We start from the raw sequence: 19,402 nt of genomic DNA, 5'->3' as shown, positions 1-19,402 counted from the left end.
AAATACCTCACAAAAAGCCAGTGTCTGTAAGTTGCTCGAATAATAAACGTAGAAGGGTATATAAACCTTGGTGGAATGATAGCCTTACAGATTTGTGGAATGATGTTTGTTATTATGAGAAACAATGGGTAACGGCATGTGGTAGAGCAAATAAATCAGCTTTTAAAACTTTATACTGAAATAACCGTAACACATTTGATAAAGCTGTTCAAAAATGCAAACGTCAATATTGGGTAACATTACAACATGATTTACTTCAATCAGTTGAAACTGATCCCAATAAGTTTTGGAAAAGCATAGGTAAAAATGGGGTAGCTAGTAAGAAAATTAACAAGATACCCATGGAGTATGTAAAAGATGATGGGTCTATGGAAAATGATACTTATAAAGTTTTAAATCATTGGAAATGTACCTTTAGTAACCTTTTAAATGATGATTCATGTACAAATTTTTGTTACACTCCAAGTAATGATACATCAGAGAGTACTTTTGAAAATAACATTTCTGTTTTAGAAGTAATTAAAGCAGTTGAAAAAAGTAAAAGAAACAAAGCTCCAGGTTTTGACAATATTCCATATGAAGTGTTCAAGAATGATATTGCCATCTCGTTTTTGAATATACTTTTTAATGCATGTTATCAATCTGGAAGGACACCGTCAGATTGTGGTAAAGGTGTGTTAAACCCAATACCTAAGCCTGGTGTGGCATGTCTACGACAACCATTGAATTATAGAGGGATAAATAAATCTATCATCAACCATGTATAAATTGTATTGTTCTCTACTTAATGAAAGGCTGTAAATGTGGCTTGATGAAAATGAGAAAATTGTAGACGAACAAAATGACTTTCGAAAGAAGGGTAGTACGGTTGATCATATATCATCTCTTTCTTCTTTAATTGAATCACGTATAAAGATAAAACAATCCACATTTGCAGCCTTTATAGATTTTAGGAAGGCTTACGATTGTGTCAATCGAACTATATTATTTGAAAAACTTAACAATATTGGTGTTAAAGGAAAGATGTACAATGCTATACAGTCAATTTATAGTAATGTTTCTTGTTGTGTAAAAGTAAATGAAAACTTTTCTGATTGGTTCAATGTGAATCTTGGTTTAAGACAGGGGTGTATTTTATCTCCAATATTGTTTAATTGTTTTATCAATGATTTAGCTATCAAAATCAAGGCTTTGGGAATGGGTATTGACCCAGAAGATGGTGAAAAATTGTCAATTTTACTTTTTGCTGATGATATTGTATATTAGCCTCTAATGAACGTGACCTCTAAGAAATGTTAAATTGCCTATCAAATTGGTGTACTGAAAATAAGATGACTATAAATGATAAGAAAAGTAATATTGTGCATTTTAGAAACGTATCTACTAGTAAGACAGATTTTCAATTTTCATGTGATAATGCTAGATCGGATATTGTAGATAAATATGTCTATCTTGGCTTGGTTCTTACTGAACATTTGAATTATAATATTACTGCCAAATTTGTATCACAGGCTGCTAGAAGAGCGTTGGGTGTATTAATAGCAAAATTTTAGCTTTTAGGTGGCATGCCTCATCATTTATATAAAAAGCTTTATGACTCAATGGTGTGGCCATTTATAGCATATGGTGCTGCCATTTGGGGGACTATGAAATTCTCTTCTATAGAAGCTGTGTAAAATCGCGCTATGAGATTTTTCTTAGGTACAGGAAAATATACTCTGCTGTAGCCGGTGATATGGGTCGGGATCCAGTTTATGTTAAACAATTGAAATGTGTTGGTAGCTTTTGGTGTAAATTGTCAAATATGGATCAAAACAGAGTAAATTTCAAGATATCAAAATACTGTTATAGCCTTGCAAGTTGAAATTGTAGCAACTGGCATTTTAGGATTAAAAACCTCTTTATAAAATTTGGTTGTGTAGATTTTAGTGACTGTACATTACCACAGAATAAAGATCTAGTTGTTGATACAATTGTGAAGAATGCAATGGATGTATTGATAGATGAATGGACAAGATCAGTTCATTGTATATTTAGTAAATCTGGTGATGGTAGAAACAAGTTAAGGTTATATCAGTTTGATTTTGAACAGGAGCATTATGTTAATAAAATTATGTCTTATCGCCATAGATCAGCATTGGCTAAATTTAGATGTGGTGTTGCACCAATCAGATTGGAGATTGGCAGATACGAAAGATTAAATGTTAACGATAGAGTATGTCCTATTTGTAATAATGGCATCGAAGATGAGATGCACATATTATTGCATTGCCCCCAGTACACTGATATTCGCAATAAATTATTTAAAAATGCTGCTGAAAATTGTACTTTGTTTAATTCTTATAAAGATATTGCCAAGCTTTGCTTCCTCTTGTCAAATGATGATATTGTCAAATATACTGCAAAATCCTGCTACGAAATACTTTATGTTAGAGAGATTTTTTGTACCAATAAATATATATTTTAATTGCTTCATTTTAGGTGGAGGATGACGATACACATTATTAACTTTAAAAAACTTGAAGTTGATGATGTATGTGTCTCATCCCCTGCCTAAAATGAACATTTTAATAACAAAAGAACTTTTATTGTATAAATGTTATAAATGTATTTTTAAACTAACTAGAACATTTTATCTTCCTGTTTTGTTTATCACCACTGACCAGTCCATCCATGGTCTGACCATGAGTGATATATGATTTTGTAAGACATTGTTTTATTATGCGCAATAGTGCCACATTTACAAAATTCAGTGTTTCATTAACAAATTTCTTATGGCAGATTTTAAGTTGAGGTCAGTGGTTGTTACCAAACTTTTAAAATGTATAAAGACAAAATATAATAAGTATGTACAGATGATTTAAGAACATTGATAAGGAGACATCCATTTAGGTTTAAGTACAGTATTGAGATTTCATTCTTCCATTTAATATTAACAACCCTTATGTAATTACTCATACAGTTATGTTGTAGGTATAAATATTAGTACATTTTAATTATTTTAAGCTTGGAATATGCTGTATTACTTATAAATGTCTTTAACTCTTAGAGATATTATGATGTGTTTATATTGACATGTAAAGGTGTAAAATTATGTAAATAAGGGAGGTAAATCTACAGTAGATATTATAGATTTCTGTAATGTGGACTGTGGAGTTGCCCCTCTTATAAACTATAACAGTCTGTTATAATTCTTAAAAGAATGGCTGTACAATTTACTGTATGTATATTGTTTTAATTATATATGTATGTATAGATCAGACTATATTAAAGAATAATAATGAAGTTTAATGTATCGAAAAAAACAACAACAAAAAAACCCCCAAAAACAAGATATCACACATATGTAAGGAAAACAAATCTATATATTACAGGGTAAAGAGGTTGTAACTCATTTGAAGCCAAAAAACGGGTCTATGCATCCAAGATTATATATGCAAACATGATTTGCTAACTGTTGATAACATAAAATGGGTGATAACAAAAATAAGTGTTCAAAAGTTTGTTGAAACAAAAAAAATGAGAAATAAAAATGAAAAAAGAGTTCAGCTTTAGAATTAAGCGATTTTTATTTAGGCCTTCCGGGCTCAGTAAAGAGGTTTCTGACATAAAGAAAATATTGTTTTAGCTTTTAAGTCGTTTTATCGTAGGACCAATATGTTTAGGTCATATGGTGACTGTCGAGGTTAACAGGTGTAGGAAAACCACTGGTTCCCTCCTTTACATTATTTCAGACACAAACAGGCACCTGGGTAAAACCACTAACGTGTCTTAAGCAAGCTATACAACGTTCTAATCTTCGCTTGCACGCTTTAAACCTACAGCGGCGGGATACAAGTGGTTTGTAGACAATGACTTTAACTACTCAGCCACGGACGCTTTAAATATACATGTACTTAATTTCAGTTTGGAATATACAATGATAAATTGATAAAGATGTATTGCCTGTAATAAAGTTTTTAAAAACACAGACAGGTGACATTTATCAATGAATGTCTGAAAATACCATTCTGTTTGCATTGCAAGAAGAAGCGAGGGACTATTTCACGACATCCAACACAGTTATTTAGTACATATTTAATTTTTGAAAAGGGGTTCACAACAATTACGCTACAGTGTATATGGGAAAGTTGATTTAAGATGAAATATTGTGGTTTATTAATTCTCTCTTAAAAGTCGATAAAGTTGCCGCCTTTCGAAGTTACATGCACCCTAGACAAGATGTCACTAACCCTTTTTCTAGCATATCAGACTGGAATTTTTGTTAGTTTTACCCATGCCGGAAATTTCATCTGGCATGAGGGGTGGGTGCCAAATGAGTCGCGTGCTATACAATGACTTCATTTGAACGCATTTTATATGTGTATCGAGTTAAAATGGCATTATTGCGACGCATTTTAAAATCGAACTATGTGCTTATGATACCCGGTAGCGTCATTTCGCCGTTGGTATTAAATTTGTAACTTCATCCGCTATTATAAGAAAATAGTTATGGATGAAATTACATTAATGTACATGAACAAATTTCTTATTGAGGTAAACCATTCTAAATATGAAAGAAGATGACAGAATATGCAAGAAAAATATCTTACATATGTTTGCTGTTCAGATCGAAATATCCGTCCCTCTGGAACCCTAAGCAGTCCTCGTTACCGCCCAATGGGCGGGGCACCCTCGGCATTTATATTCCCCTGAAAAGGTTTCCAAGCTAAAATACATGTCCCGGATAACGAAACTCGAATTTAAATGTTGATACAATGTTTATTTAACGTCAAATGTTTGGCTGGATTCACATGTAATATATGATATACATCTAAAATGTAAATTTTCGTTTTAAAAAAAAAAATTTTGATAAAAATTTTGAAAAAGGGGAAACTGTCTGGTTTTTGAAAATAACAAAAATTTTTTTAATTGTTATTCATAAAAATTTAAACCCAAAAAATACCCCAATGAACAAAACATTTTAAAGGGGGTTTGTTAGGGGGTGAAGAACCACTTCACATATAAACCCGTGACATGACACTTCCTACATAGTGGTCAAATTTGACATTTTACTTTTTTCAAAGAATCTCAAAATGCAATCTTTTCTAAATCATTCAAGACAATTTTTTTATCTTGGACAACGAAAACTTGATTTATAACGCTTTTGACGATTATAAGTGACGTCTTTTATTTGACGGATGTGGTGACGTCATTAAAATGCCACGTGAATAAACTGAATCATTGTTTTAATTGACATATACTCCTATTTACTTGTATCTTAGTACGTAAAATTATTAACGACGAAGCTAACATTTTTATTGTTCAAGAGTACCGTGTCAATTGTTAGCCATCTTAAGTACATGTAACGACTTGTCGCAAGAATAGACATATACAAGTACGTGTGTCTTTGTCAATTATGACACTTAAGAAATGGTAGCAAATTTAGAGCACGCAGTATCCGGGTACGAAATATAAGCGTTAGGAGTTTTCCTAAATTACCACACCTGGTCTGCTTTGCTCAATCCTGATAACGTTGATTGAAGATATATAGAAATAATGACATAATGTTTTGAAGAAAAAAGCATATACATGTATATACATTTATCTCATTCAGTTCATTTTATACTGTAGACGTAAATATGGAATAAATCAAAGTAACAAATCTGTACAATGTATATCAAAATATTGAATCCTGAACTGTTGATATGATGCAAAACATTGCAACAGTTTGTAATTATTGTCAGTCAAACCATGTTAATTCTGGTTATTTCATCCCCTCATACATCTGCAGAAGAAGACATGTTGGGGGTGATTTGCAAGATCAAGCAAGGAATCTACATCAAATCGATTGCATGTAAGATATAAAGTTCAATAAACATACAATTTAAACACTGCCTAACTATGACATCATTTCCTTAAAGCAGCACACTCCAGGTTTTTGCGCTAATTTTCAAGAAAATTTTGAAAAAATGCTGGTCAAGCTTCGGAAAATATTCGTTTTCTTTACGAAAGTTTGTTCTGGAATAATGGTCGAAACGAGTGTCATCTGATTGGTTTTAGGACGGCGTTATTAACATACATAGTCAAAATCGTTTTACCCAAAAATGTGCGTACATGTAGAGGACATTTAGTTGTTTTGGGTAGATATGCTATGTTATATCACACCAAAAATAAGAGAATTATTTTTCACGAGCGCGTATCACACCTGGACATTTTGATATTTTATCACGTCGTTGTGTGTATGTAAACAAACAGCAAAAAGAAAAACAAAACCAGACAAAATTATAATACAGTAGGGACTACTTTACATGGATTGTACGTGCCGTATGAAATGTGTAAATTGTTTCCTTTTTTCACTTCACACTATTTTTCTCTCAAAAACATATTCATTTTAATATCATCCATTTCCCGCTTCTTTTAACAACTTAAGATGTCATATACTCAGAGCCACTTGTGACCAAAACTGGCATTTTATCAATAAACGAGTTTAACAGCAATAATATTATAATAAAACAGGCAAAATTATTACAGTTTATTTTTTTTCCTTTAATTTTATATATAACAGGACGTGATTTATACAATTTCAAGTGTCCTTACACTCATCCTCTAAACAGAACAGTTGTCTCTTACTATTTAGTTTCCGTTAAATAAAGCAAAGATACACACGTAATGTAATATCCTCCTTATTCTATTTTCATTAAAGTGTTTATTCTGATTTATATAATGTATATCAGCCCCTAGATGTTACTACATGTATATATATGGATACAGAGACATACTTGGAAAACATCTTGACACTGGAAATAAAATAACAATCGAAAGAATAAATGTGATTATCGTTCAGTAAGCCCTGAAAGTGTTCCCTGCTGCAAGGACAATATATCAAGTGTCGTAAGAACAGATGAAATTAGATTTGTCAACTCATAAATTATCTTGTAATTATCTTTCTTATAGTCTTAAAATACGTTTGAGCGAGTGTCTGACAGGGGTTGAAGCATAGCCGAAAAGGTTTATCAGCGCAGTTGTTACTTTAAAAATGAGTTTAACTGCGGAATAACGTCATAATTGAAGTGGAAAAATATTGGTGCAGTAATTGTCATTGAATCGAGAAACATACTTAAAGAACAAGATACACAATACATTTATAAGGAAATTTACGGAATCATAAATTAATACGTAGGCCACAAAAAATCGGCACAGCTATGTTCAACACTATGAGTGATCTACTCTGAGTAATATGTGTTTTATATCACTAAATAGAAACCCAGACTTTCATTTATAAGCATCAACTATTACTATGATTTGACAGAGTATTTCCTGCATATCAGACTGGTGTTTCCATAAATTTTACCCATGCCGGAAATTTCATCTGTCATGGGGGTACCAGATGAGTCGCGTGCTATACAATGACATGCTTAGGATAAAGCTTTTTCGCCGTTGTGAATGAATGTGTAATTTCATACGCTGCTGTACGAAAAACGTCATGGGTTTAATGACATACATTTGCATGGCAAATTGGTTTATTCAGGTCAAGAATCTAAAAATAGAATAGAATATCGTAGAATATGCATATCAAACATATATTACGGTTCGGATCGGAATATCAATCCCTCGGGAACCTGACGATTGACTGGTCCCCTGAGGACGGATATTTCGATCTGAACCGCAAAATATGACAGATTTTTTTTTTATCTCAAATAACAACCCAAACTGTTGACAAAAGAAAATATACGCTTAATACCGTAACGTTAAGCAACAATTGTTTCTGAAACGGTAGCTTAGTAGGCGTTCGATTAGAGATTTAATACGTTCGATTCTTAATTTACTAAACATATTTTATACAATATCTCTGTTTTTGTGTATCATTTTAAAATATCAATACGATAAAGTTAACAAAAGATAAAACCAACGTTAAATCAAAATTAACAGGTTTCACCATAAAAGCAAAATACAAAATCTTTTTCTGATTAAATCGTTCATCGCAATTGTTAATTATTCGCTGTATAGCCAAATGAATGGTAGAACAGTAAAATTCAAAATATGTGTACTTCAGAGATGAAATATGCTCAAATTGTGTAAACTTGGCATGTTGTTAGAATATGATAACAGAAACATTTTAAACGAAAGAAAATTGGAGTCACCGTCCTCATTTTCGAGTTATCTGCCCTTGAATTGGACTTTTTTGTTAAATTCAAGGGCAGATAATTTACAATGAAGGGAAACATTACAATTTTTTTTTCTTATTTTCATGAAGCTTACCTTCGTTTTAGTCAATATGCAAAATTCAAGAACCAATTTAGAGTGTATGGTTTTTTCCACTTCTTCTTTTAACCTATGATTTTTTTCCGTAAAAAATGGCCTATTTTTTAAGAATTTAAAGTACCTTTATTTTCATTGAAAAAAAAATAAGAGAAACGATTTAAGGAATTGTCTGTTATTATGAATTGTACTCAACAATAAAAAGAAAAACATAATTCAGAGTTAAAAACAGATATTCATTTAAGTATGTGCAAGTTATCTGCCCTTGAAATGACCTCAAATAAGTATAGAATTCTGATTTAAGGGCAGATAACTCGAAAAAGAGAACAGTGACCCAATTTATTTTTCGTTTAAAATGTTTCTGTTATCATATTCTAACAACATGCCAAGTTGAAAGAAATTCTATTGAACAGTTTTAATTTTATTTGTCTATATGAAAACTCCCGAAATCGTCCTTTTTACGTCATTTCACCACTTTGTTGACGGCTCATATATTTTTCAATCCCTTCCTAAGTTCATTTCTCCTCTGTCCTTTGAATGTTTCTTTTCCGTTTTAATTGCCCTAGCTGATGTTCGTAAAAATTTCGTTTTTATTTTAATTGAACTCAGTGTTGATTGTATGAAAATAGTTAGTAAAACGTTACTTATACAACAAATGAAACTAGAATCTAGAATATTAAAGTAATAACATATTAACAAACAAAAATGTAAATTGAAAAACTTGTTTACTGCACACTGATTACAATTTTAAGTAATATTTGAAATGTTCTGAAAAATGTTAAATGATTTTAATGTTTTTTTTTATAATTCAAAGAAAACCTTATCTGCATTCGTAAATTATAAACCAAAAGTTAGAATTAAGACGGTAACTAATGAACATTGCATTAGAATTTCTGCATATGCTCTATTACTCGAGTTTATAGATTCTGACTGACCATCAAGTTTGTAAATTGTAAGTTTTTCTATTTTTTGAGGGTCTTCCTTTACTTTGAAGACATAGTAGGATTTTATCAATACCTCTTTTTCAGTTTTAAATGCTGAGTACTTTTCAACCAATAATCCATACACATTTGATATCTCAAAAAGAATTCCCTTTTGGCATCCGGCGTCACCAAACTTTTTGGCCAAATCTCGACGTAATGTGGTACTTGTGATCTGATTAAATTTGAAATCACGTCCTTTTTCAGGACGATCATCCAGTGCTCTACATCCCCTGAATACAAGTTTATGCTCCGTAGGTCCGAGAATGTCAATACCCCTGTTAATTAGATCACCAGATCGTCTCCAGATATCAGTCTCTGTGGGATAGTTTTTGCGCATTTCCTTGTTTAATGTACTGTAAAAAGAACTTTGTTGTGTGTATAAGTTGACAAGTCCTATTGCATACTTTCTATCCATGGTTTCATCAGAGAATTGCAACATTTTTTGTTCTGCTGTTTGGACGTTTGATTTATAGTCTTTGAGATCCTGAAACAATTCTTTTACCTCACCAGAGTATCCGTCATCTATCGATTTAAAAGCAATGGATAACTTTAGTTGGAAACAAGTTCCCGGAACACAACATTTAAGTAAAAAAGTAAATGTAAATAACTATTTCCTGTCGATAAAAAGACTAAAATTTATATTGAACACAATAATCTTCTTATAATTATTGTCAATTTCTTTAATTAACAGTGATTACCAAATTCAAAAAGAATACAAGCGAAAATTAACATACATAAGTGATTTCGATTCCGACAAGACATATAACAATACTTTTATTGAAAGTACAAAAAACCGTATCAATGAAATATAAAAAATTATTCCGTTGCCAAAAAAAAACATACCACTTTGTACGAGTCCTAAAAAACAGCAAATGATGAAGAAAAAAATGCACTTCATTTCCCACATATTGTAACCTTCCTTCATACACACTACTTCTGTCCGTGAAATCTGTTAACGAGTGACTGCCTTTATCACGTTATTTACGCTATTAAATAAGGATATATTCTAAAATTAATTTCCTCGTATTTAAACTGCGGTTTCTGATAAAGCTTTTTAAATGAAAAGAAAAACGCAAATTGTGCACAATGACCTTAAACTTGCACAACTGCTCAGTTGTTTGCGACACGCCAACCTTTTCTGATAGGCCTGTTTATAAGTAAGAATATAAATTATGAGTTTTTCTGTGTTTCTTTTTCACTTCTTGTCAGACAGACCCGGTCATGTTACACACGTAAAAAGATAGAATTGCCTACATGCCTAAGACCTAAAACATTAACTGTAATAAAAATGAAAACAAAAATAATTGTTCAAAAAATGATTAAATGATTATTATAAGATTCTTTTTTTGAAAAATTGGAGACACGTTATTGTTCATTGATTGCACTTAGCAATTATTCCAGTGTCCGTTTTATAATCTTTCAATGAGAAATTATGGATAATCTATTAATGTTCAAATACAGTTTAGGTAAACTAAATCGCGACATTTTTATAAGAATTATAATTGACATTAGAAAACGTTGAACATCAGTATATTACAAAATAAGACGTTTAAAGTGTACTTAATATACAGACATTTAATGCAGAACTAAAAAATTTAATTGATCGAAACTTTGCATGATCTTAAAACATGGTAACAAGCGAACATAATAACCGTGCCCGTTTCGGCTCATGCATGTCTGAAACAGTTTTCATCCTGCCTTGTTAAGTTATGAATGCGTCAGATGTAAACTGATTCTCAGTAAACGTAGCGAAGTCTATCAATTCAATCAAATTTAACATTAAATAAGATTCTAAAAAAAAGTTTGTCATGAACATAAAAATTTTACACAAAATATCAGGTAGACATGTATATACATGTATACAGGTAATGTAATGTGTCTTCTTGTTTCTTCGTAAAACTACCGCGTTTTAGACATTTCTATCTTGAGAAGTTAACATCTCAATTTTGTATTAAAATAGGCACATTACAAATAAATTAGTCAAAAAGTGATATTGACTTTTTTGTTAAAATGTTTCAGATAAGGTTTTTGAATACTTTATCAAAGAGATAAACTTGACGTCTAGTGGTAGCGACAATCACTGAAATAATGATATAAGTGAGCTTCTTAAATGTTAGTAACAACTTAATTCTTCTTGTCATTAGAATGATAAAAATAATATATCCAACCAATGACATTGTTTTATCTTTATACATAATTATATAACGGTACTATTCAATAGACTTAGATGTAAGACAATAGTGTAAAACTGTTCCGAAATGAATTATAATTTTACGCAGGGATTATACATAAGCCCACCGCTACAATGTCAAGGTTAAACTTAAAACTTGAATTTTTCATCTGTATCTCGTTGATGCAACCGTTGGGTCAATTTTCTTTTATTTCTCATGCCTCTTATCTCACGGTTCAGTTAACATCAAGCATAGGCGGAATATTACTTTCAGTGTCAAATCGAAACTAAGTTGTTGCGCATCAAATAACTGATAGTTAACTTTTGTCAAAAAGCTTTTGTTTGTTAAAAAGAACTTGTATGCATCTAACTGCAGACTATCAATTTAACATCTACAATCTTCCGTTATTTAGACCTTAATTTTTTTTGATTTCGTCGCGTCACGGGAATAGATGACAAAAACTTCTTACTTAAACATTTGATTTAACCTTTAAAGCAACCTTACTAAATTACTAAACACAATACATGAATGCATGATATACTATCAAATGAAACTCAAAAAGAAGCAACAACTTGACTGTATAAAAATTTTGTATTTAAAATTGAAACGTTTTAATACAATTCAAATGTGTCTGATTTGTGCACTCGAATCTTTCCAGTTTGAAATTACCCACAAAAGGGAAAGTCTCGTATATCTCTTTATTACTTTTAAATTTGTTTTGTTTTACAACATTAAAGCGTAAAAGGCTATATGTCTAATGTCTGTAGTTTTCAAAATAATTCGTTTAATTTGAAAAAGAAAACTTCGAAAATACCTTTCTGAAAGAAATATTTGTATGTAACTTTACCTGCGAATTGCGCATGCACGAACTCATTGCTAAATTATCATTTTTTGTTCTGTGACATTGCATTCAGTTTATATACAATATTCATGCGTGTTAGTCTAAAATTTACTTCCTGCTTTAATCTTTAGACGGAAGATTTAAGGCAAGGCTCTTTCCTCCCCGGATAAAATAAGACAGGTACCGCAAAAAATATACTATTTTTATTTTAAGTGTAATATAAGAGCACACTTTAAATCGGTATATCGCGTGAAGCTTTGTTGATATTATACTTGTTTTATTATGACGTTATACAAACTGAATACATGTAAGTTTCTACTATATGATTTACAGGACATATAAAAAACAAAGAAGAACAAAAAGAATTAAGAATTTGTTTATTTATCAGTACGTTTTAGATATCTATCATTTGTGCAAAGTTATGCCCTCTCATTACTCTAAGGTCAATTTCTTAAAAACGTCAATTTCTTAAAAACTGCTTTAGTTAAGACTTGTTCAAAATTGGAATGCATTTCTAAAGAGCTGGTTACTTCTTCTGTCAGAAATGCCCCTGTATGATTTTGAAATTTTTGGTTCAACTTAATGTTTTGTTTTGTTCAGGAACACGTCTCAAAACGAACCAAAGATATTCATTTAAACTTTGAGTACTTGTTCAGCATCAAACCTGTTTCTCTAAAGAATATGGGTAAAATAAGTAACCAGGTGTTCGTGTTAGATATCTAATACCTTGTCTTAAAGTGACTCTAAGAATATAAACTATTTAGTGTAATAAAATTATTTAAGATAGTTGAAGTAGAACGTTTTCAAATATTGATGAAAGAAAACGATAACCGGATTAATTCGGTGAGTACTGACGGTGACAATGCAACATCAGAACGCCACAAATGAAAGATGATCTCCATGTAAGAGAATTCTTTGGTGCTTCAATTATATGCCACTGTTTTATGTTTTGTTATGTTTTTAAGTTTTGTTGTTTCTGTGACGTCTTCTTTATCATATAACAATACAGTTTAATCTCTATGAATATTTGTGAGGAAACATACCTAATAAAATGACATCGACAAAGTTAGTTGTTGGTGCTATAGACTTTGGGACAACATATTCAGGATATGCATTCTCCTTTGCACACGACTATGAAAAAGACCCAATGAAAATACAAGCAAACCATTGGATTGGTGGAGGACACATGTCACTTAAGGTACTCATCTTATAACTACAACTACTTATTAAGAGAACACAAAATGAATAAATATATACAAAAACATTGCAACAGTCGTGATTTTATTGGTGTTTAACGATATGCAGCAATCCAGACCATCAAACAATAAAGATATATTTCAATATAAGGAAATACGACCGAATGATATTCTTGTACAATAACAATTTACGACTGTCTATAGTCTTACAATTTCGCGTAGTGACAGATAACCCTTGAGTAACTACATAAAGTTAATGCTTTAATATAGATGAAACTTTTTCATGAAATATTTTAGTAAGTCTCTCTGTTAATTTTCATAGAAGAACAAAAGTCGATACTATGTGAAATTCTGTTCATAATCGCCTTCTATTATTCATAGTACTTCATAGAACCGAGTTCGTACTAATGGTCTTGGGGTAATAAAGAGAATATTAATGAAGCCAAGTAAAACTTGACACTAAGTATGTTAGTATTTATACGTATCTGTTCTAAAGAACTTAGAAACATTTCCAGTCGCTATTGATCCCGTCGAGGTTTTTCATCTCTGAAGAACAGCACAGATGAAAACTAACATATACATACTCTTAAGATTTGAGAAAATACTTTTCTTAAGATCAAATCAGCAGAGTTAAGCAAAAATGGTTCCGGTTATATCACTCTTATGAAATTAAAGCAAACATAATTAACAGTTAGCAAGTCTAGCAATGCCATACAATCAGAACAAAGTGTATTCATTGCCATATACTTTATGATAATTGTCCTAAAGTAAACAACCGTGAACGAGTACGTAAACGATTTCTGAACGGAATATTTTTAAAGCAGTAAGACAGAATTCAGAATTTTTTTTCTTTCGTCTTTGATAAATATGTATACAGTAAATAATTTTCTCTCATTATGATACGATATTTTTAATATACACAAAATCATTTTGACGTATATATTATATAAAAAATATGTGATCTTGAATACATGTAGGGGCTTCGATAATATCATTTTTATTCCCCTTGTTCAATATATTTAGTATACAGCTACACGAATATAATATCATTTTATAAATTACCAAAATTACTGTTAACAGTCAACGGAAGTTTTATCATTGGGCACCTTCACTGTTACGCCAAAGTCGCAATCTTTATTTAACAAAAATGATGACACGTTAAATCAATGGATATATGACTTATTCTAAAAAGAAAAAAACTGGTGTTTGATGTGATCAAGCTTTTTTGCCAAACTAGCTAATTATGAATTTTAAAAACATTTGTCCAATGGCATAAAACTGTCACGAAATCGAAGCCACGGTCAGTAGAGAAATGTCTTATCCTTTTTTAATATTTGCAAAAAGTGGTCGTAATAATAGCAGAGCAACAGGAAAAATATAACTTAAAGTCCTTTACCAATTTAATTTATTTAAAATACATGTCTAAGTTATTTTACATTTATTATGCTTGATAATCGTTCATGCTATTTTATTCAAAATTAAGGAAATGCAGCCGATATGTTTATATGATTTTCAATGTAACATTTTCGTGTCATTCAATAAAAATGGTCTAAAATAAAATAATGTGTGTGTCCTTAACGAAAAAACAAGTGGAGCTGATCAAAGGTAGAACATAAGGGATTATAAAGCCTATCTGTCAAACCGGACCTGAAACTGGTTCAATGTTTGCAACTTGTGAGACATTCCATAATTTAATTTCACTTATATATTTTCAGGCTCCGACAACAATTCTCTTTACACCTGAAAAAGTTTTTCATTCATTTGGATATCAAGCAGAAGATAAATACGCTGATCTTGCAGAAGAAGACATTCACAAAGATTGGTATTACTTTAGAAGGTTTAAAATGATTCTACATCAGCAAACGGTATTTGTCACTCATCTTCTAGTTTGATACTGCTGTTTAGCAGATTTTCTAATGTTGTTTGAAATATACAAATCAACAAAACCTGCTAAATTGCTACATCGTTTAATTCTCCCCGTCATTATTTTAAGAATCAATCTTTAAAAGAAATCACATTTAAATAAATGTAATTTTGTGATATATGAAAATCAGAATGTTATACACGAAATTGTACTATATGTTCGTAATTTTATGAACATCAGACATTGTCAAGAAAAACATTATTGTATGACGAAAACAAGAAAGCGATGACGGCTTTACATGTCTTCTCGTCTGCGATAAAATTTCTTAAAGACGATCTTTGCGATGAAATATCAAAGAAAATGACAGGATTTGAAGAACGGGATATTTTTTGGGTGCTGACTGTACCCGCGATATGGACTGATGCAGCTAAAAAGTTTATGAGAGAGGCTGCTGTAGAGGTGAATACTTTTATTTTTGAGAACCAAATTTGTCTGTTCAGACATATTCTAAAATTCTAAAAGTTGTAAAATAAAAATGGGCGTAATTTATAGGTTTTTATATTGACATTTTAATTGTACTCGCATATGGTAAAATTATACTTACTGTTAAATGTTATTCGTTTTTTTGACAACTACTTTTAAATATATATCTTATTTTACGTCACACAAGTTAACCCTGTGAATAATAATAAAAACATTCTGGAAACAAAGTGATCCCTCGGAAGCATTAATCTCAACAAAATAACATAAGAATTGCAGACTCGGTTTGATTGAGTCTGTACATGAGGGATAATGAATAAGTGCAACATCCCTCACGCCCCCTATCACCGGCTTGGGCGGTACTCAATTCCCAACAAATTATAGTGTTGGCATCGATGATCCCGAATGACCAGAAAATATAACAACACTGAAGTGAAGTACGGGGCAACTTTTTACGGCTGCCACATGGCACTTGACACCTGCTGTTGTGATGTACAAAATTCTTGGAACAAAGTGATCCCTCGGAAGCATTAATCTCAACAAAATAACATAAGAATTGCATAAACATTTTTTGAATAACCATTTTTATTTCACAGGCTGATATTAAGTCAGAATGTCTATCCTTAGCACTAGAACCTGAAGCCGCCTCTGTGTTTTGCAAATTACTTCCGGTCAACTGTCTTAAGCTGAACAGTTCGAAATTCGTTGAGACGTTTAAGCCAGGAACAAGTTACATTGTCCTTGACCTTGGAGGTATGTTGATAAGAGATAAGATCTTTCGTGCGGTATTTATAATACACAAAGTATGTCATGCAACAAAGAAAGAAAGCGAAACATTATGTATAAAATTATCTATTAGTACTATTAAAATATAATTATTATAATGATAATGATGGTGATTGTAATAATTATACAATGTCTTTAAAAACAATAACAAATCAAGCGATGTAAAATCTCGATAAAAGATTTTCTGGTCTTTTACATTTTACCTGAGAAGGATTATCCCGGGTGTGTAGATATAACGACATTAAATCCTCCATACGGTGCGGTATTTGACAAATTAGGAAAGAATGCAATTCTCTACAAGTCCTTTAAAAGATAAATGATCAAATTTCTTTTGAAAGACCCTGTTCTATCTTAATTCTATGGAGCATTTTAATTGATAATTTATAAGAAATATATAAATACATGTGTGTGTGTGTGTGTGTGTGTGTGTGTTTGTGCGTGCGTGCGTGAGTGCGCGTTTTGATTTTTTTTCTCACTTCCACTTGTGTATCTATTCTTATGAAACTATCCGGAATATAATTATGTATTATAAAGTTTGACTTTGTGGGAAGGGCTGCTGCTAATGTTGTATTAACTTGTAGCCCAACCCATTTGCACTATACTTATATGTACATTTGTTTTTGTTTCTTTGTGTGTTATTCATATCTTACATGTATTATATAGTTGCAATAAAATATTATTAAACTAAAAGATAAATGATAATGATGTTGGTTGTTATAGTTATAATTCTTTCAAATAAGATGATCAGGAATTTTAAACAGATTATATTGCATTGCAGAATTATACATTAAACTACTTCAGTAAATGTTGAATAATTCTTTTGCACGTCTAAGAAAATTGACTAAATGGACACAAACTCTAAAAGCGCTCTATGTTTTCTTTCTTCTTATCTTCAATCTATAATATGCAATTACGTTTATATTATTTATCTTTTAATGTTCAAAACTTTACCGTAATATTTTCTGCTGTTAGTTTTCTGTGACAAAGTTTCCAAAGTAAAAATATGTGTGTATGTATACTTTAAGACTATTGATTAAGCAAAAACAAACATGCCTTAATTAGTGTATAAACAAATCAAATACCAGTTATGCAAAATAATTATTTGGTGAAAAGTATATTTTTTGTTGAAACGCTGATTGTGATAAAAGTATTGAAAGAAACTTTTTTTTAATTTCTGATGCTGGCATGAATTTTTTCTGATATAATTGGAAAAAAAAGTCTGTAGCCTTAAAGATGATATAGTTTGAAGAACTTGAAGGACCCTTTATGATAAGAATAGAAACGTCAATATTTTTTTCAGGTGGCACTGTTGATGTGACTGTTCATCACTTAGAGTATGATGGAAAGCTTAGTGAGATCGCTCGTGCAAGTGGCGGTGCATGGGGTGCTACTCAAGTTGATGAAGCATATTTAGAATTCCTTGAAGAATTGTTTGGTAGATGCGTTTTCCAAGCTTTCAGAGAAAACAACACAAGTGATTTTCTTGAGATGTTGAGAGAATTTGAAATAAAAAAGAGACTTATAAATACAAAGAAAGAAGGCAAAATTGTAATAAGATTCGCAGCCTCACTTTCGGAAACATATAAAGAAAAATGCGGGAAAACTCTTGCTTATCACATATTACCAGGACATCTAGGATCTTTTGTCCAATTAAAAAAGAATAAAATATTGGTTGATGCAAACGTAATGAGGAAGTTCTTTTCGGAATCGATCAAAAATACAAGCATTCATGTAAGAAAAATTTTGGAAGAGAACGAATTAAGAAAAATCGATACGTTATTGCTTGTTGGGGGATTTGCTGAATCGGAAATAGTTCAGGGGAGCGTGAAAGAAGCATTTCCAAACAAAAGAATCATCGTACCTAGCGAACCTGGTTTAGCCGTTTTAAAAGGGGCAGTACTGTTTGGCCATAATCCTTTGGTTATGAAATCAAGAATAAGCAAGTATACTTACGGAACGGAGATCATTCGTCCTTTTGTTGATGGCACAGACCAAGAGAAATACAAAGTTTTCGAAAATGGCATATACAAATGCAGATATAAGTTTTTTCCATTTGTTCAAGCTGGTGAAATGGTTCCCGTCGGTACGGTTGTCAGAAGGTACTGCATTTCAGATACTTTTGATGTTGAAGAAGGAGTTGGAATATATGCCTCTACAAAAGAACATCCCAAGTACGTCGTTGATGACTGCTGTTTCCGGGTTGGAACAGTATACTTTGATGAACCTCGTCAACACTTCATGGCTGAAATGCATTTTGGAGAAACAGAAATCTGCCTGAAATGCATTTTTGAATCAGGCATTAAAAAGACTGTGGAATTTGACTATTTATGTACATAAGAAATTATAAGGGTATGTGACTGTTGTTGTGTGCAAAATTTTTTACTAGTACTAGTATGTCCTAGTGAAATTTTCTTTTTATCAAACAAAGGTTTTCAAAGAAAAATATATATGTGCATACAGATGTTAAAGAAATAAAAAAGTAATATTCCATGATATTTTACGCTTGTGCTTCACAAATAATAATGACACGACATAACTTATGGAACAGAATTAGTGCATTTATTCCATCTTGCTTACTTACATTATGCTTGCTTCCATACTTCTTTATGACAATGGGAACCTACGTTTTGTCGTATACAATCTTGCATTATGATTACTTTATGCATTATTATGTAATTGCAACTCCATGTCTTCCTTTCTGAACCATCAAACTCACATATTTTAATATGCTATATGTTTATTTTCATCTTTTATTTAGGACAGCGTATTATGTTCGGTGTTTAAAAGAACATTCTTTCCTTGTTCATGATTTAAAAAGAGAATCTTTCGGTACTTTTAAT

At 31.3% G+C, this 19,402-nt stretch overlaps 2 protein-coding genes across 3 annotated transcripts; one reads left to right on the top strand and one right to left on the bottom strand.

The window, feature by feature from the left end:
* Positions 1-9,015: 9,015 nt before the first annotated feature.
* LOC132718234 (uncharacterized) lies at positions 9,016-10,202 on the bottom strand. Its single transcript, XM_060701885.1, has 2 exons — positions 10,068-10,202; positions 9,016-9,746 (listed from the first exon to the last, which is right to left on the bottom strand). Exons 1-2 carry the CDS (start codon positions 10,147-10,149, stop codon positions 9,079-9,081), a joined length of 750 nt encoding a protein of 249 aa, XP_060557868.1. The 5' UTR covers positions 10,150-10,202; the 3' UTR covers positions 9,016-9,078.
* A 2,140-nt stretch (positions 10,203-12,342) lies between these two features.
* LOC132718219 (heat shock 70 kDa protein 12B-like) lies at positions 12,343-19,112 on the top strand. 2 transcript variants are annotated; one of them, XM_060701865.1, is made up of 6 exons: positions 12,343-12,416; positions 13,271-13,434; positions 15,148-15,297; positions 15,537-15,755; positions 16,373-16,529; positions 17,863-19,112. In XM_060701865.1, the coding sequence occupies exons 2-6, from the start codon at positions 13,288-13,290 to the stop codon at positions 18,897-18,899; spliced, it is 1,710 nt and encodes a 569-aa protein (XP_060557848.1). In that variant the 5' UTR covers positions 12,343-12,416; positions 13,271-13,287; the 3' UTR covers positions 18,900-19,112. The 2 variants fall into 2 exon arrangements, with proteins under 2 accessions (XP_060557848.1, XP_060557857.1); XM_060701874.1 differs by having other exon boundaries at positions 12,369-12,416; positions 13,246-13,434.
* The last annotated feature ends 290 nt before the right edge of the window (positions 19,113-19,402 follow it).

Source organism: Ruditapes philippinarum, unplaced genomic scaffold (assembly GCF_026571515.1).
Source record: "Ruditapes philippinarum isolate M1 unplaced genomic scaffold, ASM2657151v2 ctg3062_1_1_1_1, whole genome shotgun sequence".
Taxonomy (NCBI): Eukaryota; Metazoa; Mollusca; class Bivalvia; order Venerida; family Veneridae; genus Ruditapes; species Ruditapes philippinarum.
This window is presented reverse-complemented; position numbering and strand designations above follow the sequence as displayed.